The 23748-nt window shown below is 57.2% G+C and overlaps 1 protein-coding gene and 1 long non-coding RNA gene across 8 annotated transcripts in view; one reads left to right on the top strand and one right to left on the bottom strand.

The window, feature by feature from the left end:
• The window catches only part of PPP1R16A (protein phosphatase 1 regulatory subunit 16A), a 28754-nt gene extending 5188 nt beyond the window's left edge, over window positions 1–23566 (top strand). For 2 of the 7 annotated variants that reach the window (XM_029202211.1, XM_029202212.1), the window contains exons 2-8: window positions 18136–19164; window positions 20247–20317; window positions 20395–20540; window positions 21641–22335; window positions 22418–22547; window positions 22761–22926; window positions 23140–23566. In XM_029202211.1, the coding sequence (XP_029058044.1) occupies window positions 18906–19164; window positions 20247–20317; window positions 20395–20540; window positions 21641–22335; window positions 22418–22547; window positions 22761–22926; window positions 23140–23514 (1842 nt within the window). In that variant the 5' untranslated portion in view covers window positions 18136–18905 and the 3' untranslated portion in view covers window positions 23515–23566. Of the gene's footprint in view, window positions 1–18135; window positions 19165–20246; window positions 20318–20394; window positions 20541–21348; window positions 21524–21640; window positions 22336–22417; window positions 22548–22760; window positions 22927–23139 lie in introns of those variants that run through there. The other 5 variants (XM_029202216.1, XM_029202214.1, XM_029202213.1 and 2 more) reach the window with 5 other exon arrangements.
• Window positions 12381–22366, bottom strand: LOC114883955. Its single transcript, XR_003790735.1, has 3 exons — window positions 22299–22366; window positions 18918–21432; window positions 12381–18196 (listed from the first exon to the last, which is right to left on the bottom strand). It is a non-coding gene; the product is annotated as an uncharacterized LOC114883955 (long non-coding RNA).
• Window positions 23567–23748: the final 182 nt, after the last annotated feature.

The raw sequence follows: 23748 nt of genomic DNA, 5'->3' as shown, positions 1-23748 counted from the left end.
TCCCTTTCTCTCTCTCTCTCTCTCTCTCCCTTTCTCTCTCTCTCTCTTTCTTTAATTTGGCTGTGCTGGGTCTTAGTTGCAGCACGTGAACTCTTAGTCGCTGCATGTGGGATTTAGTTCTCTGACCAGGGATCGAACCCACGCCCCCTGCATTGGGAGCACGGAGTCCTAGCCACTGGACCACCAGGGAAGTTCCGATGTTTAATTTTGTTACCAGGGTCTTGAACAGCAGATACTTTTAATTTTGATGAAGTTCAGTTTGTCATTTTTTTCCCTTTATGGTTTATGCTTTCTCTTATGGTCAAGAGATCAAGGATCATTGTTTTCCGTGGATATCCAGTCATTCCAACACCATTTTTGAAGACCATCCTCTCCCCATTGTATTACCTTAACAGCCTTGTTGAAAATCAATTGACAGTATATGTTTGGGTGTATTTCTGGATTCCCTATTTTATATTCATTGATCTTATTGCTAATATCCCACATATTTGATTATTGTAGCTTTATAATAAGCCTTGAGGTTAAGTAGCGTTAATTTTCCAACTTGGTTTTTCTTTTTCAAATCATTTTGGCTCTTCAAGATATTATGTAGTCCTATATAAATTTGAGAATTTCTACAAAAGGGCTTACTGGCATTTTGATTGGGATTGTATTGAAGCTACAGATCTATTTATGTAGGTCTCTGTTTTTTTGTTTGTTTGTTTTTGTTTGTTTGTTTTTGCGGTATGGGGGCCTCTCACTGTTGTGGTCTCTCCCGTTGCGGAGCACAGGCTCCGGACACGCAGGCTCAGCGGCCATGGCTCACGGGCCCAGCCGCTCCGCGGCATGTGGGATCTTCCCGGACCGGGGCACGAACCCGTGTCCCCTGCATTGTCAGGCGGATTCTTAACCACTGCATCACCAGGGAAGTCCCCTATGTTAATTTTTTAAATGTTAAACCAATCTTTCATTCTTGGAATAAACCACAGTTGGTCAAGATGTATTATCCTTCTTATATATTCCTGGATTCAATTTAGTAATGTTTTTTAAAGAATTTTTGCAACTATTCATGAAGAAATCAGTCTGTGGTATTCTTAAATTGTTGTGTCTTTGGCTTTGGAGTCAGGGTAATACTGGCTTTATAAAAACAAGTTGGGATGTGTTTCTTCCTCTTCTATTTTTAGAAAGCATTTTTGTAGATTCTGTATTATATCTTCTTTAAATGTTTGTTATAATCTGCTAGTAAAGCCATCTGGGCTTGGAGTTTCTTTGTGGGAAAGTTTTTAACTGGAAATTTAATTCCTTTAATAGATATAGGGCTGTTCAGGTTTTCTGTTTCTTCTTGAGCCCATTTTGATAATTTGTTTCATTCCGGTAATTTGCCCATTTATCTTAGGTCAAGCATGGCAATTTTTCTCTATAAAGGGCCAAATAGTAAATGTTTTAGGCTTTTCTGGCCATATGGTCTCTGTTGTGGTTACTTATCTCTTACTGTACCATGAAACAGCCATAGACAATACATGAACAAATGAGCATGGTTGTATTCTAATAAAACTTTATTTACAAAAACAGATGGTAGGCCGATTCAGTCCATAGGCTGTAGTTTGTCGACCGCTGACTTAAGTTGTTAAGTTTATTATCATAAATTGTTCAGAACATTCTCATTTTTATCCTTTTAGTTGTCTGTAGGATCTGTAGTGATATCCCCTTTTTCTTTCATGCTGTTGGTAATTTTTGTCTTCTTTTCTTGATCAGTTCAGCAAGAGTTTTATTGATTTTATCAACATTTTCAAAGGAACAACTTTTAGTTTCAATATTTTTCTCTTTTTGTCTATTTTATATTTCATTATTTCTTTTTACTTACTTTGGGCTGAATTTTCTCCTCTTTTTCTAGCTTCTTATTAAGTTGGAAGCTTTGGTCATTGATTAAGTTGGAAGCTTTGGTCATTGAAAGAAATAACCTTTCTTGTTATTTAAGCATTCAAAGGTAGAAATTTCCTTCTAAAACCTGCTTTAAGTGCATCTCACATATTTGATATGTTTTCATTTTCATTCAGTTCAAAATATGTTCTACTTTCCATCTTGATTCCTTCCTTAGCCTGTAGGTTATTTAGAAGTATGCTTTAAAGTTTCCAAATATTTGGGAATTTTTCCAGATATCTTTTTGTTATTGAGTTCTAGTTTAATTCTAATGTGGTTGGTGAACTTTCTCTGTATGCTTTCATTCCTTGTAAACTTATTGAATCTTATATTAAGTTCCAGCATATTGTCTGTCTTCCTAATTTTTTTTTAGGGTTAAATACATTTACAGTGTTGCGCAACTATCATCACTCTCAATTTCCAGAACTTTTTTTTTTTTTTTTTTGCCGTACGCAGGCCTCTCACTGTTGTGGCCTCTCCCATTGCAGAGCACAGGCTCCGGACGCGCAGGCTCAGCGGCCATGGCTCACGGGCCCAGCCGCTCCGCGGCATGTGGGATCTTCCCAGACCGGGGCACGAACCCGTGTCCCCTGCATCGCCAGGCGGACTCTCAACCACTGCGCCACCAGGGAAGCCCTTCCAGAACTTTTTAATTACCTGAAGCAGAAAATCTGTCCATTAAACTGTACTTCCTTACTCCCCCTCCCCCCAGCCCCAGGCAATCACCATTCTGCTTTCTATCTCTGAATTTACCTATTATATAAAGGGAAATCATACAATATATGTCCTTTTGTCTGATACATTTGTAACATGTATCAGAATTTCATTCCTTTGCATGGCTGAATATTCCATTGTATGTATATACCACATTTTGTTTATTTCTTCATCTGTCGATGGGCATTCGAGTTGTTTCTGCTTTTTAGCTATGGTGAATAATGCTGCTGTGAACTTTGGTGTGCCCATAGCTGAGTCCCAGATTTCAGTTCTTTTGCTTGTATACCCAGAAGTGGAATATGCCTTTGCTCTCACACTGCATGGTCGGTAGCGTCACGTTCTATTCTGTACCCTAGTTCACTGTCCTGTGGTGCACAAGTTGGAGACGATGTCAGTCTTTCTGTCTTCAGAGCCAGGCATTGTGCACAAACTATGTCTCCTCATCTGTGGGCCTGTTGTCCCAACTCCTGCACCCCTAGAGTGTTTTCACCGGGCTTCAAGTTCGCAGGATTCGGCTGTGTTATGTGTTACCAGTCTCCTGGTGTGTTTCTGGCCTCAGGTCATTCCCAGACACCTCCCCCACGCAGCACCCCTCTCTCTGCTCTGGGGCTGCTACCTTCTTCCCTGTGACCTCAGGAATGTGTAAACTGATCATGAGCTCTCTTCTGGATGCCCCTCTAGTTCTCCTGCTAGGTGTGTGGAGGTCGCAGTGTGGTCATCTGGACCCCACACATGTCTTCTTCTAAAGCTTTGTGGCCTCAGTGCCCCCCCCCCCCCGCCCGTAACTCTCCAGCCCCGTGCTTCTGGCAGCATCCTGCCGAGCCCCAGGCCCAGCATCATTCTGTGTGATGTGTGTGTGGGTGACTAAGGTTCGAATCAGAGCAAACCCAGGGTCACAATGCTGTCCCCTCCAGAGCCCACTTTTGTTATTTTGGTTTTAACACTGCTGTACTTGACAGACCTTCATTTCCAAGTCTACACGGTGAGGTCCTGGCCCATCAGAGTCATGAAGCCAAAGAGGCTGCGTGCAGCACCGCGGCAGCTGGGATCAAGCCTGTGGCCTGGCCTTTAGGAAGGTGTGGTGCTCAGGCCTCTGGAAGCCTGTCCTTTCTCCTCCTAGCTGAGCGTGGGTTGGCTTTTTGTTTTTTTGTTTGTTTTTGGCTGCACTGCGTGGCTTGTGGGACTTAGTTCCCTGACCAGGGATTGAACCCCGGACCTCGGCAGTGAGAGCACAGAGTCCTAACCACTGGACCACCAGGGTGGCTTTTATCCTCAGTTCTCTTTGAGTCTCTTTTCAAATGCAGATGCCTCCAGCTGCCCAACTTCTTTCATTTGGCCATCTAGACTTCTGACACCTTGCTGTGAGTTAGTTTATTAGATTTCTTTCAGAGCTGGGTGGCAAAGGGAAGGGAAATGGACGAGGGAGCTTTGGAGTGCCCCTGGCTTCTGGGGAGGGGCCCTCCCAGGTTCTCCAGACCCCACAACAGTGCTGCCACACCTTGCTGGCAGTCCCTCACTCACGTGGTCCAAACGGATCTCCAGTGCCTGCTCTGGCCCAGGGACCTAGGGGGCTGCAAGCACCGTGTGCACAAACGTGCCAGCGTCTTGGGGTCCTCCTTCCTCACAGGATTGTCAGTTGGGCAGTTGTAACGGAGCCAAATGAAATTTCATTTTTGTAGGTCACAGCTTTGAAATAGCTTCAATTTCCTATGGTTCTACTGGTGAGGGAAGTTTGAGGAGTATTGAGATCACTGAAAAAGGACACAGATCTCATGGGAGGGGTCAGGAAGGAAACTGAGGCCAGAAGATGAGTAGGAGTAAGTAAGCCAGAGAGGAGACTCGTTATAAAGCTACAGTGGGGAGGACACTGTAGCACAGGCTTAGGACGGATGGAACAGAGTCAAGAGGCTCGGACAGGTTCACATATATATGGGAACTTAATTTATTACCAAGGTGGTGCTGCAGAACAGTGTGGAGAGAAGCACCTTTTTTTTTTTCTTTTTTAAAAAATATTTATTTATTTATTTTATTTTTGGTTATTTTTGGTTGCGTTGGGTCTTCGATGCTGCGTGCGGGCTTTCTGTAGTTGCGCTGAATGGGGGCTACTCTTCGTTGTGGTGTGCAGGCTTATCATTGTAGTGGCTTCTCTTGTTGAGGAGCACGGGCTCTAGGTGCGCGGGCTTCAGTAGTTGTGGCGTGTGGGCTCAGTAGTTGTGGCTCGTGGGCTCTAGAGCGCAGGCTCGGTAGTTGTGGCGCATGGGCTTAGTTGCTCCGCGGCATGTGGGATCTTCCCAGACCAGGGATCGAATCCACGTCCCCTGCATTGGCAGGCGGATTCTTAACCCTGCGCCACTAGGGAAATCCCAAGAAGCAGCTTTTAAATAAATGGTGCTGGGACAATTGGATATAAATGTGGAAGAAAAATGCAACTGGAGTCTGTACTAGTTATTATTGATGTGTAACAAATTGCCTCCAAATATAGCAGCTTGAAACAACATTTATTGGGACTTCCCTGGTGGTCCAGTGCCTAAGACCCTGCGCTCCCAATGCAGGGGACCCAGGTTCAATCTCTGGTCAGGGAACTGGATCCCACGTGTCACAATGAAGAGTTCACACGCCGCAACTAAAAAAAAAAAGATCCCGCATGCAGCAACAAAGATTCTGCATGCCGCAACGAAGACCTGGCACAGCCAAATAAATAAATGTTTTTTAAAAAACCAAACAAAAACCCAGCATTTATTATCTCAATCTCTGTGGGTCAGGAGTCCAGGAGCAGCTCAGCTGGATGATTCTGGCTCAGGATCTCACACATTTTCTGAAGACTTGACTGGGGCGGGGAGTCTGCTTCCAAGCTGGCTCCCTTGCTGGTCCCAGTGGGAGGCGGCTGGCTTCCCCCAGAGTGAATGACCTAAAAGAGAGAGCAGGGATGTCTCAGTCACAGTGCCTTTCACATCCTAATCTTGGGTGTCACACTGTCACGTCTGCCACACTCTGTATTCATTATAAGCAAGTGACTAAGTGCAGCCCACATTTAAGGGGAGGGGAATTAGGCTCCACCTTTTCAAGGGAAGAGTGTCAAATAATTTGTGGGCATATTTTTAAACCACTATAGATTCCGTACTTTATACACAAACACTAGCTCCAGGTGGACTATAGACCTAAATGTGATGGAAACTATGCTACTTTTAGAAGATAATATAGGAGACTAGTCTTTAGAAAGATGTCTCATCTGATTAATTCTCAGGGAACTGCAAATTGACTGCAGGGCGATACCACGGCCCACACACCAGAGTGACAAAACGAATATGTTTTGTATAAACCAACTGGAATGTTTCTCCATTGCTGTTGGGACTGTAAACTGGTACCACGTTGAAAAGTAGTTGTAGCATCCATTGATTCATGTCATATAGCCTGCAGTTGGCTGCTGTGCACCAGGGTCTGTGGACAGGGTGTTCACGGCAGCCTGTCATTCACAGGCCCACACCCAAGCTGCCCTAGGCCCTCAGAAGTGTACCCCGAGCTGTGTAAACAGGCCTGTAGTGGACTGTTACTCAGCCCAAGGCAGAAAGCCTAGGGCACATACCTCAGAAGGGGTGGATCCCACGCACATGATGGGAGTGAGGTAGCTCAGAGCATGAGGCCCAGCCCCACCTGGACATTCAGCCTGCCAGCACGGCGCTCTGCTGTTCCGAAGGTGTATGGGGGTGTGCAGGCGTAAAGAGAAGCCAGGTGGTGACCACTGCGAGGGGGAGTGGAAGGAGGGCTCTGGGGAGCTGCTTGGCACCCTCATGGGGTGGAGCTCACGTGGTTTTGTGTTTCCATTTTATGTGTGCATTGGTTTTTTTGCACTTTCTGTACTTGTTTTTTTTTTTTGCAGTACGCGGGCCTCTCACTGCCGTGGTCTCTCCCGTTGCGGAGCACAGGCTCCAGAAGCGCAGGCCCAGCGGCCATGGCTCACGGGCCCAGCCGCTCCGCAGCATGTGGGATCTTCCCAGACCGGGGCACGAACCCGTGTCCCCTGCAGCGGCAGGTGGACTCTCAACCACTGCGCCACCAGGGAAGCCCCTGTACTTGTTGACTTAAAACAGCCAGTTATTTTATCAGGAAAATGGGTTTATTTTAGAGGAGCAAAGAATTGCAATTGAGGACCTGCAATCCATGGGGAACCACAGGCAAGTCTGGAGAACGAAGAGAAGAAACTCTTTTATAGAGGAGAAGGGGAGTTGGGAGGGGCTGTTCTAAACAGAGTCCATTGGAGGAAACTGGGAGTTTGAAGTTTAGTGGTTTTTCATTGGCTGAGCTGTTGCCGGGCGGGGAGAAAATCTTCCTTCCTCCTGCTGGGTAGTAAGCGGTAACCTTCCTCCTGCTGGGTCTGCAGCTGAGGTGGAGTGACAGGGTGTGAGAGCTCCCCCTTCTGGCCTCCTGACTCCATTTTATTTTATTTATTTTTAATTTTTATTTATTTATTTTTTGGCTGTGGCTAGCGGGATCTTAGTTCCCTGACCAGGGATCGAGCCCAGGCCCCCTGCAGTGGAAGTGTGGAGTCCTAACCACTGGACCACCAGGGAATTCCCCTGACTCCAGTTTAAATGAGGTTTCTGTTTATTAATTTTCACAGTATCACACTTCACAATAAAAAGTTTTTAACAGGGCACCCCAATACCCTGGGGAAGCCTGTGTAGGAGCCCATCCCAGGCACAGGAACCCCTGTTCCTCCAGACCTGAGAGGCAGGGCATGCAGGACCGACACGAGGTCTAGCCTGGCTGGACAGTGAGGCGATGGGCAGGGCTGCTGAGTCTTGGCTGGGATCCTACGCAGGCCCTGGGCCTAGGATGTCATGGGCTGTGTAAGAAGCATGGACCTTTCATGGGGCCAGCAGGGCCTTAGGACCGTTTCACGCACGGGGGCGACTGGGTTGAGCCTTGCGATTTCAATGCCCTGGGGCTGCAGTGCGGAGAGGGGCTGGACCCCCGACTAGGAGCAGGGCAGCAGGTAGAGGCCCTGTGAAAGATGAAGACCCAGTGGGGGCTGGGGGCAGGAGTGGGCTGGAGGAAGGGGCCCCAGGATGGCACTCTGGCCTCACTTCTGGTGCTGTCACTGCCCCTCCTTGAGATGAGGGTCCAGCCATGCCATGGGTCTCCTCACTCCCGCCCTTACCTGCTCCCCAGTTCTCACAGCTGCCAGGTGTGCTCCTCTGGGCCTTCGCACCAACCTTCACTAGGCCCGGCCGCTGCTTCCTGCCTGTGAGGAGGACACCTGGTAGCTGTGTGGGTCACCCGCCGCCCTTCCCTCGAATGCCAGCCTGGGAGGAGCAGGGCCATGAGTGCTGCTGGTGGGTGGGGGGGCGCGGGAGACGCTGGCCTCCTGCAGCCCAGGTCTGCCTCGGTGACAGTTGTGGTGTCAGGGTTGCCGCGCCACGACGGACGTGACCGGTGCTGAGGGCGCTCCCGGTGCAGCGGCACTTCCTAGGGGTCCTTGGGAGCCCTGAGGCCAAGCGCTGTGGGGGCTGCTGGGGGCCGGGGCCACAGGAGGGGCTGCTCATGGCGGGTTCCCCAGACCTGTGGGCCATCAGGAGGCTCAGGCTGGGGCACGGTGAGAGACTGGGGCCTGGAGGAGGGGCCCCTCAGGGCCGGGGACCCGTAACACCAGCCCTGCATTGCCTTTGAGAGGCTTGTGCGTCTGGAAGGACCCGTGAGCGTGTCTGGCTGGGTGAGAGCGCGGCCGAGGGGCCCAGGGCTGGTCTCAGAGCGCATCCTGACGCGTGCTAAGTGCGGGCTGTGCGACGCTGACCCTCCCTAGTCTGTTGCCAGGTGCTGGGGAGGCTGTTAGCGCCCTTAATTCTTGAGTCCACGCTTCTGCTTCTGTGACCAAGCGCAGCCTGAAGCCTCAGGGGATCGGTGTGGATGCGGCACTCGAGTCCCCAGCCCAGGTCCCAGTTGGCCAGCTGTCCTGGGAATATCCTCTGTAGCGCTGTCCCCCATATAGGCCCAGTGTGGGGCCCGGACACGTTTCTGTTGGGGACAGTGCCTGGAGTGGGCGGCTGGTGGAAGGTGTGTGGTCCACGGGCACCCCCGTGAGCAGGGACAGTCACAGTCACCCCACGCCTTCCCTAATGCTCGGTCTCCCCATGGGTGGGCGGGCAGGTGCCGGTGTTTTGGGTCACGTGTGCATTTCCCTGATGACTGTTGACCTGGGGCCCCTCATTGTGTGTATTGATGCGAAGGGACTCCTGAAGTCTTCGGCCCATTTTCCAATTTGGTGGAGGTTTCTTAGTGATTTTTTTTTTTTAAGTGTTTATTTATTTATTTATTTTGGCTGTGCTGGGTCTTCGTCGTCGCACACGGGATCTCCGTTGTGGCACGTGGGATCTAGTTCCCCGACCAGGGATCGAACCCGGGCCCCCTGCCTTGGGAGCGCGGAGTCTTACCCACTGGACCACCAGGGAAGTCCCATTTAGTCGTTCTTTTTATATCAGTTGTTGTTACGCATTTCCTACTCTGTGGCTTGCTTTTTCATTCTTTTTATTTTTTTTATTTTTTATCTTTTGGCTGCTCTGCGGGGATCTTAGTTCCCTGAACCCGTGTCCCCTGCAGTGGAAGCACGGAGTCTTAACCACTGGACCGCCAGGGAAGTCCCTTCACACTTTTAAAATTTCAGTTTGAGGAGAAAGGGTTCGGGAAGCCCCGAACCCTTCCCCTGTCCCCAAGGGCACATGGCTGTGGTGCAGAGTCTGGTCTGGGACACAGGCGTGCACGCACTCCATTGACCCTTTCAGATTTTACCAGTTTTACGTACACCCAAGGGTGTGCGTACACCCAAGGGTGTGCGCGATCTGATCACTTGTGTCGAACGGTGTGACCACCACAGTCGAGGACCCTCGGCTGCCCTATGTGGCCCTGGCCACCTCCTTCCTCACCCCACCCCCACCCCATCGAGAATGCTGGGTGGACCGGGCCACGCAGGATGTGACTGGGGGAAGAGCAGAGCACCGTCCATATCCATCCCGGCCGTGTGCGTCCATCGTGGGCTCTTTTCATCGTTGAGGGGTGTCCTGTGGGGTGGGTGGACCGGAGTGTGGTTAACCATTCACCCAGTGAAGGACATCTGGGTCGTTTCCAGTTTATGCATGAAATTGCTCTGAAATTCACGTACAGGTCTTTGTGTGAACCATAAGTGTTCATTCTCTGAGATAAATGCCCAAGAGTGCAGCTGCAGGGTCATAGGATAAATGCATGTTTAGTTTTAAGAAACAGCAGACTGTTTTCCGAGTGGCCGTGCGCCTCCCATCCCTAGCAGCGCTGGGCGAGACCCGTCCTTGTCCCGTCCTTGCCGTCTGACGGCCACTGTGATTTCCGTTTGCATTTTCCCAGTGGCCAGTGCTGTTCCGCATCTTCTCGTGGGCTTTGCTGCCATCCGCATCCTCTTTAGTGAAATGCCTGTTCACATTTTGCCCCTTTTCTAATTGGAGTGTCTGTTTTCTCACTGCTGAGTTTTGAAACTTCTCTGTGTCCACTGGATAAAAGTCCTTTGTTCTGTTTGTGGTTTGCAAATATGTTCTCCAGGCAATAGCATGTCTTCTGGCCCACTTCACAGGGTCTTTAGCAGGACAAAACATCTGAATTTTGATGAGGTCTACCTAATTTGTCATTTATGGACTGTGCTTTTGGTGTCCAGTCTTCATAGATGCTGTGCTGCCTCACCTTTCATGTGTAGGCGCACAACTCACCTTGGGGGGGGGGTCAAGGTGAGCTTTTACATGTGGCTGTTCAACTGTCCCAGCGCCATTTATTGAAAAGACTCTTTTTCTGCTGCTCTGCAGTGTCATAAATTGAATGTCTGTGCATATGTAACTGTTTCTGGACTCCGTTCTGCTCTGTCAGTCTATTTCTCTATCCCTAAGCACTTCAGATTTGTCTCTTTTTAGGACTGTACTGACAATTCTTGCCCTTTGGCATTTCCTATTAAATGGAGAATCAGTTTGTGAATTTCAGATAGAACCAGTGAGATTTTGATTGGGATTGCATTGAATCTTAGATGAATTTGGGGGAAAATGGCATCTTTAGAGTTCAGTCTTTTGACCCCTAAGCGCGGTGTGTCCCTTTTGGTCCTTCTCTCGTGTTTCAGTAAGGTTCAGTGATTTTCTGTGTGGAGACCTTGTACATCTTTTATTAGATTTATTCCTAGACATTGATGCTTTTGGACACTTAGTATTATAAATACCATCATTACAATTTTTTATCTTCTAACTGTTGCTGGCATTTATAGATATAATAGATTTTTGTACATTAACCTTGTATCTATCAACGGGACTTCCCTGGCAGTCCAGTGGGTAAGACTCCGTGCTCCCAATGCAGGGGGCCCGGGTTCGATCCCTGGTTGGGGAACTAGATCCCGCATGCAAGCCACAACTAAGAGTCTGCATGCCACAACAAAGATCCCGCATGCCACAACTAAAACCCGGTGCAGCCAAAATAAATAAATAAATTTTTTTAAAAAAAACAACTTGTATCTATTACTCTTGCTGTGTTCTCATATTCTAATAGTTTTCTAGGACCTTTCAGGTATTTATCATACACAATATGTCATTCACAAATACTGAGTTTTTTCCTACCCTTCTTGTTCTTTTATACATGTATGTGTGTGTGTGTGTGTATGTATGTGTGTGTGTATATATATATATATATATATATATATATATGTATGTATTTTGGCCGCACCACGCGACTTGTAGGATCTTAGTTCCCTGACCAGGGATCAAACCTGGCCCCTCAGCAGTGAAATCGTGGAGTCTTAACCACTGGACAGGCAGGGAGTTCCCCTACCCTTCCTATTCTTATTCATTTTATTTCTTTTTCTTGCCCAGTTGCACTGGCTAAAAGCGTTAATACAATATGAATAGAGCTAGTGATAGGAGACATCCTTGTCTCCTCCAGTAGGGTTTGCTGTTTTTTGTAAATTAGGTTGGGAGTATCACTCTGCCGAGGGCAAGGGTCCAGAGGAGAGAGCTGGTGCTGGGAGATTGTCCTGGAGGATCCTGGGGTGGGGCTGGAAGGCCCTGTGGGTGGGCGCAGTGGCTGGTGACTTTTCCACAGGGGTGGGTGTCCTCTTCTGACGGCTTCTGTCTTGTCAGGAAACGTGTCGGTAGCTGAGTGTGAGGACGCAGAAGAGAAGGGGAGAGGGAAGCTGTAGGGTTTCCCGAAGCTTTAGCACTGTCGTGTCTGAGCGGGGTCTCAGTCAGCAGCTTTGCTGGTACATTCAGAGTTGGGGCCATTGTGTTGGGCCGCGCCTGGGACTTTCTGACAAGCTCAGTGAAGTGGCAGGGCCAGGGAGCGTGTGCTGATGGGGCTTGAAGCTGCTGCTTGAGGACACGTCATCCTGGGGCTCTGGGGCGCTGGAGGCAGCAGTGAGCTGGGAGGGGTGATGGGCAGGGAACCAGGTGTTGAACCGAGATGCCGGGGCGGGGTTGGGGGGTTACTGGAGGTGACAGGGTCCAGGGCGTCGCTGAGGCAGAGGATGAGGTCACTGGCAGGAAGAAGAGGTCAACACCGAGGGGCAGGGAGCTGAAGGGTGGCCCACGGGAGTTCAGGCCTGATGCAGCGGTGCGGCGACACCTCGGCAAGGGCTGTGGTGGGGGGTGGGTGTGGCCGAAGGGCGATGGACGTGTCAACCAGGACTCTTGGGGGGAGCAGGGGGAAGGGGCTGCAGGCTGCAGCAGGAAGAGGGGTCGTGGCACTTCCAGGCCTGGGGTGAGGCGGGGAGAGAAAAAGCAGCCCCGGAGAAGGCTGGCGGGAAGGGAGCAGGGAGGAGGGGCCGCAGTCTGGGGGAGAGCAAAGGCTGAGTGATGGGGCTGAGGGCGTGGGGGGATGCTGGAGCCTGGCCCCGGGGGAGGGTGTCAGGACTGGGGGGCGGAGAGCAGGGTCAGGAGACCCCTCCTCTGTGCCACGTCTCTCACGAAGAAGCCTCTCTCGCCTCCCGCACACGTCGTCTGAGACTCTCAGGAGGTGGGGCCCCCACCACATCCGAGCCCACTGCTCCTCCGCCTCGGGGACTGCTGCTGGGCCGCCGCGAGGAGACCACCTGTGTGCCTGCAGGGCAGCCCCTTGGCCGAGCAGGTCCGAGGCTTTCTACAGTTCATTAGTTACTCAGGCGCGTCCTTTAGTGCTGGCGCTCTCAGCCTTTGGTCCAGCCGCGGGTGCCGTCCACGCTCATGTCCTGCTTCCAGTTTGCATGTGTTGATTATCAGGGAGTTGAGTATCTATCTGGATGTTTCCAGGGGGATCCGTGCTCTGTCCCTGCGTGCGGCCGTCATGATTGACGTGAGGACCACTTTGTCTTGTTTATTGCAAATGTTTTTACTCAGTTGACCGTTTGTCTTTTGATTTTATAGGTTTCGTTTTGAATTGTTTTGTTTTTACAGTGCAGACATTTAACAAATCTAGTGCAGTTGGATGTATCAGTTTTCTTTTTGGTTTCTGCGTTTTGTGTCAAGCTTAGAAAGGCTTTCTTTCCCCTTTGCTGGGGTCACACAGACGGTCTTGCCTTCTTACTGCTGGCACTCCTGTGGCTTTATTTTTCCTACGGCTGTGTCAGTGACGCATCTGGATTGGTTCTGGTGTGAGGAGAGAGGTGGCGTCCCGCCCTGCCGCCCACTGGAGCAGGCCTTCCCTGAGGCCCCCGCTCAGTTCTCCCGTCTGTGCCTCTGCTGACCACTCACTTCCACGTACTCTCTCCCGGGCGTCCTGGCCCCTGCTCACGTGGACACTGCTCGGGCCCACTTCTCAGGGCCCTCCGTCCTCCGTCTGCCCCTCGCTGGAGCTTTCCTCGCATCAGGCAGCCTGTCCTGCCCTCCGGCTGTGGCTCCTCTCCTGTCCGCCGCTGCCGGGGGTGTGTGTGAGTCCCATCGTCTCTCCTGCCAGGTCCCCCCACCCCCCAGATCTGATCACATCACTCATTTGTCTGGAAGCCTCTGGGCTCCCCGGGCTCAGGCTGAGGCCAGCTCCTCTGCTGACCCTGGCACGGGCTGGTCCTGTTAGTCCCCGCCCCCCGAGGCCGCACCCGATACCTGACAGGTGTGCTCACACCTGCCCTCCCTGAACAGAGCACTAAATGTTGTTCCGAAGAGGTTTACTTTCACGTGGCTCAAAATCGAAACAACAGGAGTGACCCAAAGCTCTGGTGCCGCCCGCCTGCACCCCCACCCCGCCCCGCCTGAGGCCCTTCCCGTTGCTTCTCTCCTGTCCTGTGTTTCTGATACCAGTTTACGTGTGTGCTCACACAGAAGTTGCTTATCATGTACAGATTTTGCACCTTTTTTCCTTCACTGAACAGTTTCTTAGTGACCTTCTCATGAGGGTGCATAGGAGGCTTCCTCATAAGCCCCTTAGGGCCTTACTTAATGACCCTTTGATAGACGTGTAGGACGTAAAGGCTGCTGCAGTGAGGGGCCTGATGGTAGTGCTGTGGGATTAGCTTCTAGAACGTTCTAGAACAGGCCTGCTGGAGGCAGGTGAGTGCCCCTGGGGACAGCTGCCCTGGCCGCACCCCCAGGTCGGCTCCTCCATGGGTCCCGCACCAGTGCGAGGAGGAGCCCGCCACCCACCCACCCAGCTGCTTGGCTCCTGGCCTCTCTGTCCTTGCTGCGCACGCCTCCCAGTGCCCCCAGCCCAGCCCGCCCCACTGCCGCTGGCGGTGCCCCCAACCCCTCCCTGGGCCCGTCAGGTGGGCCCTCCTCCCCACCAGCGCACGTCCTGCGCCTGCTCTGAGGGCAGGCCAGTTTTCCTTGTGCCCCGACCCTAGGCCACCCCCAGGCCAGGCCCGTGGGGCAGGGCTGGGGACGGCATGGCCAGACCACTGGCAGAGTGCCTGTTGTGAGCCAGACCCTGCCCTTGGGGCGTCGGGTTCCCTCCCTGAGCAGGTCCCCACCCGAGGTCCCAGCACGTGGCCCTGGGCATGGACCGGGTGGGCCCCCAGCTGGCTGGTCCTTTGCGGGACGAACGGTGCCCTTGGTGGACTTGTGCCCGCGGCGGCCAGATATGCAACGGGGATGGGAGGCTTCCCAGGTGAGCCGGGCTGGGGCGGAAGGGTGAGGGGATGGGGCAGGGGGTCAGCCAGGGATGAAGCCCAGCTACTTGTGGTCCCCGAGCAAACAGACGCCCCGCCTGCAATGCGGCGCCGTCAGCTCTGCCTCGGGGTTTCGGCAACCAAGCCCCAGCCCCTCGCCCATGACATTTACATGCCCTCACCTGCTGACGGGCACGTCTGTGTGTGTGACTCTGCAGGATGGCGACACACACTTTGCTCTTCCCAGAGTGAGGAGCAGCTGGTCACTCCCCATCTTCTGCTGTCGTAGATAAAGCCACAAGGAAAACCAGCTCCAGCAACCCTTAAGCAGGACAGGGATGCGAAGCCCCCAGTACCTGAGGGGAGGTGGGCACCCCACTCCCCCGCCCCTTCATCTCTCCTTTCCTCTCTCTGAGCAAAGCACAGCCTCCCTGTCCCTGGGCGAGTGATGGGACACTTCCTGACCCTCAAAGGCTCTGGGCTCTTGCTACACTGTCCCTGATTCTCACAGATGCTGGGAAGTGGGCATGAGAGGCAGGACGGTGGCGTCGTCAGCAGGGCCCCACGGGTTTAGGCCTCAGTTCCCTCAGTTCCCCAGGTGGGAGATGGAGATAATGACAGGGACCTGCCGGTGCAGGGCTGGGACTGTGGTTGGGGAGGGGCCGCTGAGACACTCAGGCCAGCGTGTGTCTGTCCACACCGAGGGCCTGGGCTGGGGCCCATAAGCCGGGTGTCAGGGGTACTCTCCACAGACTCTGGACATAGTCCAGTGCCGTGGGCTCAGAGGATGAGGGGCAGTGGCCACTGTCCTTCCAGAAGGCTCCTCCCACCTCAGCCCCACACTCCCATGTAGCGCCCCAGGCATGGAGCTGAGAAGTGGAAAAATTGTCCAGATTATCTCTGTTTGACATTCCAGGGAGGCTTGGGGCAGGATTTGTGGACTGAGGCGGCAGCCGCCCCCTTGGCCCCCTTGGCCTGGGTGTGGTGCGGTGGTCAGTTGTTGGGACTCCACTGAGCTGTCCTGGCCTTTGTGGCTCAGCTGAGGGGTGAGTCTTGCAGCTTGGGGGGACCGTTCCTGGACTGCGTGGCTGGGAGGAGGCAGAAGAGTGGGGCTTGAGGAGGGGGGACAGACGGAGAGCTCAGACTCAGCCTGGGGGGGCCGGGGGCTGGGCACTGTGCTGCCCCCCATGGAGACTGTTCCAGGATGGGCGCCCACTGCAGCGGGATCCTGACACTCCCTGGGGTCACCTTTCTCTCAGAGGAGGCAGTCCAGCGGCCCAAGGACCCACCCAAGGTCACATGCAGACTGTCCTCAGGCAGCTTCCAGCAAGGAGTGCTGCTAAAGGGGCCCAGAGGGGACCTGGGGCTTCAGGCAGGTGGGGCCCCCAGAGTAGGGGGCTGAGGACCCGGTTGAGCTGCTGTAGCCCAGCAGGAGACCAGAGTCTCCAGTGTGCAGTGCCCGGGCCGTTGGGGGCCCACAGGGAGCAGGTCTCTATCCTGAGCCCCGTGCTGCCTGGGGCACAGGGGTGGGCCTGGGTGAGGCTTCAGATCCTGCCCCACATGTATTTTCATGGGTGGCCTTCAAAATAAGAAAACAACAGCTAGAAAACACAACATCTGTTCAATTTGAAAAGCTGGTGGTTACTCTATTTTAGGTTGTTTTCTGTCCCCTACCCTGCTCCCCCGCATGCAGGAGTCTTAGCTCCCTGACGAGGGAATCGAACCCGTGCAGTGGAACCATGCAGTCCTAACCACTGGGCCATCAGGGAAGTCCCCTCTAGGGGAATTTCTGTAGGACGTGGGCGTCAGAATCTCTTTTCTTCCATAAAATGATGGGGTAGATGACATCTCCTAAATCTTGTCAAACTTAACAAAATTGGGCTGTGGCTATGATGTTGGCGCCCACTTGGAGAAGATGGTCGCTGAGGCCCTGTGAGCCTGCTCTGCCGTGGAGCCTTGGCCTGCAGGGGACCTCCTCCCTCGTGGATAGGTGGGGGCAGCATCCTCTGTGACGGGGTTGGGGGTGGCCCTGGGCAGAGTGCGTTGCTCCTCCTTCCCGCGTCTCTTGGGGCATGCTCTTCAGAGACCTACCCCAGACAGGTGAAGATCCCATGTGTGGGCTGGAGGGGGTCCCAGCTCCCTCCAGGGGAACCTGAGGCTGCCTGTGAGTGGCCAGCAGGGAGGGAGAGTCTTACAGAGCCAGTGAAAGCCCTGCCACGCCTTGGGTTTGGTCTGGGATCCACCCCCAGCCTAATGTGTGGGGAGTTGCCACGGTGCCTGCAGGCCTCCTGCCTGTCTCGGTGGAGAAGTGGTGTCTCAGGGCAGAGGTGGGACTTGGGGGATCCAGGCAGGGGGTCTAGGCAGCTCATCTGCAGAGGTGGCCAGCTGGGGGCTGTCCGCCTGGAGGGCTCTTTCCTGTCCCCAGGTAGCCTCTGAGGCCTGGCTCGCAGAGCGAATAGCTGGAGTGCCAGCAAAGTCCAGGGCGAGGCAGAGATGTAATGCGAAGTTCCCAACACACTGGGGGTCCCGGGGCAGGAGGGACCTGACCTCACTTGATCTGGCCCAGGACAGTTCCCCTCCAGAAAGAAGGGGGCACTCACTGAGACCCCTGAGTACAAGTCTGGCCAGAAGAAGCCTGGGTCAGTCTCTAGATGGCCACAAGGTCTGGCCGAGCGGGAATGGGGACTCCCGGTGGGCAGGCTGAGCTGCAGGTGGGTACCTTGTAGGTGGGGCATGGCCATGGCCTCCCGAGGAATGTCCTGGGACCATACCTAGTGAGCACACCGGGCGTGCTGGGCAGGACGGGCCATGGTGGGGACTGTGGGGCTGTGCCCCAGCCCAGCTGCCGGCCCACCTGTCTGTCAGGCAGGCCACCTGCGCCTGTGTTCACACGACCAGGGCTTGGACCGCCGCCCAGGATGGCAGAGGGAAGCAAAGCACCGAGTGGCCTGAGCTACAAACAGAAAGCCCGGCGAGGAAGAGGCCCAGACTCGGGTGTTGAGGAGCTGGGGTGCTGGGCAGGCCAGGCCAGGCCCTCCGCCCTTCACAGCTGTGGCGGAGCAGCAGGGCGGCCCGGTGTCCAGGCGGCAGGGCCCGCCCCCGGGAAGGCCTAGGCCGCACAGCACTCAGGGAGTCCGGGAGAGCCCAAGGAGAAGGTGACCTTGGCCAGCCCGGCCCGGCCCAGGGCGCACAGGTCAGGGGCGCTGCGGGGCAAGGGCTGAACTGGAGGCCTCGAGGGGCCGCCTCTCAGGAAGGCCGCAGCGAGCTGGCAGTGCCGGCCCTGCGCCCCTCTCTCAGCCGCACAGCCTGCAGGGCCCTTGCTGGAAACCGCGAGCGTGTGGGCCAGACTGCGGGCACTGCCAGCCCCCTCCCCTCAGGGCTCGCCCTCACACAGGGCGGGGCTCCGGGTGGAGCCGTTGCCGCCGTCTGGCCTTGACGCGCTTCCTGCTTCCTCCTCTCAGGCCAGCGGGAGCGCCTGCCGTGCACAGCTGGGCCGCCGGCTCCTCCGAAGGGGACGCCTTCCTGAAGACACAGTTGCCAGGCCCGCTGTACCCTCGGTGCCCTGGCCGCTTAGAGAGCCTCGGCCCCAGGCGCTGGGGGCCGGACCCTGGGACTCTGGACACACGCCCGCCCAGGCCCCCTGTGGCCACACCTCCTCGTTAGCACCGACTCCAGAAGGCTGGGGGCGTGGGGAGGGAAGGCCCCCGCCATGGCTGCTCCTAGACCCCACCTCGTCCCCTAAGGCCTGTTAGGTGAGAGGGACTTTTAGGGCTCCCAGGGGCCTCTGCCCCTTGCCCTGGCCTCCTCTTCCCCTCGGCAAGGCGTCAGGGAGCTGCAACTTCGTTATCTGGGTCATTAGCTTCAGACCCTGAACTGAGGCTGGCCAGGTCCAGGACTGCTTCCCACAGGGTGGGCACCCTGACCCCACGAGGGAGGGAGGCCTTGTCCATCGAGCAGCCGAGGTGCCAGGGCCCTGGGAGGCCGGCTGCAGGCGCCCTCCCTTGCTGCCCTTTCTGCCTGGGGCCTGGGCCCCTCATGGCTGCCCGGGTCTGGTCACAGCGGGGGGCCTCCTGACCCAGCCTTGCCAGGGGCAGAGGACACTGAGCCTTAAGAGAGGGGATGCCCCCCAGGGCGCCAGTCCAGCCAGCTGCCCCGCCTCGCAGGCCCAGCCTGGCCCCCGCGCTTCCCCGTCCGGTGCCCCCAGCAGCCCCCCTGGCAGGCAGCCCCCGCCATGGCCGAGCACCTGGAGCTGCTGGCAGAGATGCCCACGGTGGGCAGGATGAGCACACAGGAGCGGCTGAAGCACGCCCAGAAGCGACGTGCCCAGCAGGTGAAGATGTGGGCCCAGGCCGAGAAGGAGGCCCATGGCAGGAGGGGCCAGCGGACGCAGTCACAGAAGGAGGCGGCCGGCGGCCGGCCACAGAAGCGGGTTCTCTTCCCCCCCAGCGTTGCCCTTCTGGAGGCGGCTGCCCGGAATGACCTGGAGGAAGGCGAGTGTGGGCCAGCCATGCACGGCAGGCAGCCCTGTCCCTGTCCCCCGGCGCAGGCCTCGAGAGGTCCGCCAAGGGCGAGGCCCAGCGTCCTTAGCCACAGACCCCAAGTGGTGGGAGCCCCAGGGTAGCCCTCACAGGCCAGCCTGCGGAGGCTCCTGCAGTGAAGGTGAGGCCTGAGGGGGTGGGCGGGGGCCCTGGGTGGGCTGGGAGCCGCCCAGTCTTCGCCGCCTCTTGCCGGGGCGCTGGGCTTTGCTGTGGACACCTGCTTGCCTGGGTCCTGAGCCTCCATACAGGAGTACGGTGGAGCCCACCTGGGCAGGTTAGAGCACGGGGAGCAGGGCTCCCCGTACGGCCTGGCCCCCTCGATGCCTGCCCCTGGCTCTGCCTCTGAGTTCTCCCTTCTTCCCATCAGAACCTTCCCAGACGACAGGCCTGAACTTTGGGCAGGCTTCCTGTTCCTTTCCCGTGCTCACATGCTCACAGTCCCTCTGCTCTCCTGGGAGGCTGCCGAGGGCGCTTTCTGCCTCCCTCCAGGGCAGAGGCCTCTGCCGTAGAAGCTGGGGTGCAGAGGGCAAAGAGGGGCAGGGTGTGCCCCAGGCCGGTGCATGGGAGCTGCGGGGAGGGTGCAGCCAGGGAGGGCCAGGCCTGGGCACCTTGGGCCCACACTCTTGGCTGCAGCGGTGCAGGGGTGGGGGGCTGTGTGTGTGTGTGTGTGTGTGTGTGTGTGTGTGTGTGTGTGTGGCTGACAGAAAGTGCCAGCACCCAGGCCCGGGGGACTACAGTGGAGGTGGCTGTCACACAGGAGGGCCCTAGTGCCATGACTCAGGAGGGCGCCCTGCTGGAGGGTAGAAGCAGAGTGCTGCTGTCTGTACCCCACTTAGGGGCCCAGCTCCTGAGCCCTCGGCCTGGGCTCTGGTGTCCCTCCTGCCACCTGTACCACTGCCTCTCTCCCCGTCCTCTGCTCTCCCAGCTACGCACAGCCGTCAGCCCAGGTACCCCAGGTGCAGGGACCTGAGCAGGATGGCGCTGGCTTGTGGTGGGACTCCCGTGCCCTGAACGCGCCCCCCTCCTCTCTGCAGTCCGCCAGTTCCTCGAGAGTGGGGTCAGCCCTGACCTGGCCAATGAGGACGGCCTGACCGCCCTGCATCAGGTCAGCCTCGCTGAGGGTGCGAGGAGAGGACGGGGCCCCGGCCTGCGGCTCGGGCACTCAGGCCACGTGCTTTGCAGAGCTGCATCGATGACTTCCGGGAGATGGTGCAGCAGCTCCTGGAGGCTGGGGCCAAGGTCAATGCCCGTGACAGTGAGTGCTGGACACCCTTGCACGCCGCGGCCACCTGTGGCCACCTGCACCTGGTGGAGCTGCTCATCGCTGGGTAGGGCCCGCTGGGAGCAGGTGTGGCTGGAGTGGGCGTCTCTATCAGGGAGGGGCTGCAGCTGGGCCAGGGCCAGGCAGGACCTTCCTCGAAGTGGGTAGTTCATCTGGAGACACCGCCCAGGCATCTCATCTCTGTGGGAAAGTGTGCCTGGACCCTGGCCTCTTGTGTTCCCACTGACCTTTGCTTACCCTGCCGCACCCTGGCGTGCAGAGCGGGACCTGGGCCGAGACCACGGATGCTGCCACCCCAAGGGAACTAGCACGTATGCAGGGCAGTGTGGTCCTCCGCCTGCCAGGCTGCTCACACCACGAAGAGCGTGGAACTCCTTGAGGACAGGCCTTGACCTGCTCTGGTCTCCTGGCCTTCCCAGGGTCTGCATAGAGAAATGCCGTTCTGGTCAGAGCCACGAGGGAGAAATTGGCAAGAGGGGATACCTGGACACAGGTGGGGCCGTTAACAGGAGGGCAGAGCAGGGCTGTGCTCCTGAACACCCGCCTTAGTGAATGGAGAGGGTGGTCAGCTTCACCAGGACCCAGGAGTCCCCCGCTGGCTGGCCGTGGAGCAGTCTGGGCAACACTGGTGGGTGTGGGGGTGGATGGCGGTGGCTCCCGTTTGCACACAGATGCCTTGGAGTGGGACGGGCTGGGAGTGCAGTGTCACGGGGCAGCAAGGGGGTGCGCACAGGCGGCCCGTAGCCCCACTCCGTGCCCCTCCACAGTGGGCATCCAGCCTTGTGTTTCGGGCCCCTTCAGCTCCCCGCAGTGCTCTCCTGACACCCAGGCTCTCTCCCCACCACCTTCTGCTGCCTCGGGCCCCCAGAGTCTTGGCACCCCCTCGTGGCAAGTGGGCCCACTGTACACGTTCATGGGGGCAGAGGGGTGCCAGGAACCTGAAAAATCAGACATGGTGGAGACTGCAGGACAGCCCACCTGGCCCCAGGACAGCACCCAGGGCCAAGGGGCCGCCTCTCACTGCGGCAGGTGAGGCCTGGGCCACCTCTGAGGCAGCCCTAGGTGGAAGGCCTCTGAGAGGGTCCTGGGGGCCTCTGCTGGGGGAGAAGGGCCCTGTGACCAGCACCCCATCCACCCTTTCCGCAGTGGTGCCGACCTCCTGGCAGTCAACACGGACGGGAACATGCCCTATGACCTGTGTGAGGACGAGCAGACACTGGACTGCCTGGAGACGGCCATGGCCAGCCATGGTGAGTGCAGCCCTGCCTGCCTGCCGGGGCAGCAGGGCGCGGGGCGCGGCGGGTGGTATGCCGGGGGTGGAGCCCTGAGCCCGCTGCCCCGCAGGCATCACCCAGGACAGCATCGAGCGGGCCCGGGCCTTGCCCGAGCTGCATATGCTGGAGGACATCCGGAGCCTGCTGCAGGAGGGGGCAGACCTCAATGCCCCCCGGGACCACGGCGCCACGCTGGTGAGGACGGGGCCGCGCGGGACGCAGGCAGGGGAGGCTGCTGCAGGCCGAACCAGGGCCGGGACTCAGGGGCCGGCGGTTTGCCTGCAGCTACACATTGCCGCGGCCAACGGGTTCGGCGAGGCAGCTGCCCTGCTGCTGGAACACGGGGCCAGCCTGAGCACCAAGGACCGCGACGGCTGGGAGCCACTGCACGCAGCGGCCTACTGGGGCCAGGTGAGCGCCTGCGGGGCGGTGGGGCCGGGCGGGCTCGGCGGCTCCGCAGGCTTCAGCAGCCCGGGCTCGCCGGCCCACAGGTGCACCTGGTGGAGCTGCTCGTGGCACACGGGGCTGACCTGAACGGCAAATCCCTGATGGAAGAGACGCCTCTCGGTGAGCCTGGGGCCGCATCCTCCCGGTGTAGGGCGCGGGCGGGCGGGCGGGCGCCTGTGATCCTCTGGCCACTCCTCCTCAGACGTGTGCGGGGACGAGGAGGTGCGGGCCAAGCTGCTGGAGCTGAAACACAAGCACGACGCGCTCCTGCGCGCCCAGGGCCGCCAGCGTTCTCTGCTGCGTCGACGCGCCTCTAGCGCCGGCAGCCGGGGGTAAGTGCCCGCCCCTCCCGCCAGGCCCCCGCGGGCCCGCCCAGTGCCCCGCCCCCGGGCCCTCAGCCCCCCTCTCGCCCCTTGGGCTCTGCCCTGGGCTTGGTCCCTGCTGATGTCAGCTGGCAGGCCTCCGTGCCCGCCGGAGCTCGGGGCAGAGTCCGCAGGGAAGGCGGTGTCACCCCCGCCCCAATCCTCCTGCCCGCCCCCTCCCAGGAAGGTGGTGAGGCGGGTGAGCCTGACCCAGCGCACCAGCCTGTACCGCAAGGAGCACGCCCAGGAGGCCATCGTATGGCAACAGCCCCCGCCTACTAGCCCGGAGCCGTCCGAGGAGGATGAGGACCGCCAGACAGACGCGGAGCTCCGGCGGCCGCCCCCCGAAGTGAGCCCCGCCCAGCCGTGCCCCGCCTCCCTCCGTACCAGCCTCAGGAGCTGGTGGGACCGGTGGCCCTGCCCCCATATGCAAGACTCGCGCCCCGTGGGCGTCAGCTGCCGCCCCCACCCGCGTTTCTGCCCTTGGACCGCCACGCAGCCCGGGACCCCAGGCCAGAGGGGACCCTCCTGATGGCCTCCGGGGCCTGTGCTCCCCACACAGGAGGAGGACCCAGAGGCGGCCAGGCAGCACAACGGCCGAGTGGGGGCGCCCCCGGGGCAGCACCTGTACTCCAAGCGGCTGGACCGAAGTGTCTCCTACCAGCTGAGCTCCCTGGAGAGCACCACCCCTGACGCCCTGGTCCAGGCCAAGGCCCCCCACACCCTGGCAGAGCTGAAGCGTCAGCGGGCTGCCGCTAAGCTGCAGCGACCCCCGCCTGAGGGGCTCGAGGCCGCTGAGTCTGAACTGCCTGTGGACACTGAGACCCCCCAGCTGGAGTGTGGCTCCGGGGCTGGTGGAGACCCACCCCTCCTCAGACTCACAGCCCCCTCAGAAGAAGCCCGCGTGGAGAAGAGGCCGTGCTGCCTGCTCATGTGAGGGGCTGGTGCTTGGGTGGCCAAGGTCCCACTGCCAGGCCCAGGGCCGCTGCTCTGCGTGCCGCAACGTGTGTTCCGGGCTAGGCTGCCAGCCTCCTCCTTCCTTGGGGACGGACCTGTGGCCGAGGCTGTACCTGGGAAACACCTGGCTGCGGAGACCTACTTTCATTCTGTGGCTCTCAGTAAAGGGCTGCTCTGCCCCCTGCCCTGTCGTGTGTCTCAGCTGGGCCGCCAC

The sequence above is a fragment of the Monodon monoceros genome, unplaced genomic scaffold (genome assembly GCF_005190385.1).
Source record: "Monodon monoceros isolate NGI ecotype Baffin Bay Population unplaced genomic scaffold, NGI_Narwhal_1 Super_Scaffold_5, whole genome shotgun sequence".
NCBI lineage: Eukaryota > Metazoa > Chordata > Mammalia > Artiodactyla > Monodontidae > Monodon > Monodon monoceros.
Note: the sequence above shows the minus strand (reverse complement) of the source record. Positions and strands in the feature narration are given on the sequence as shown.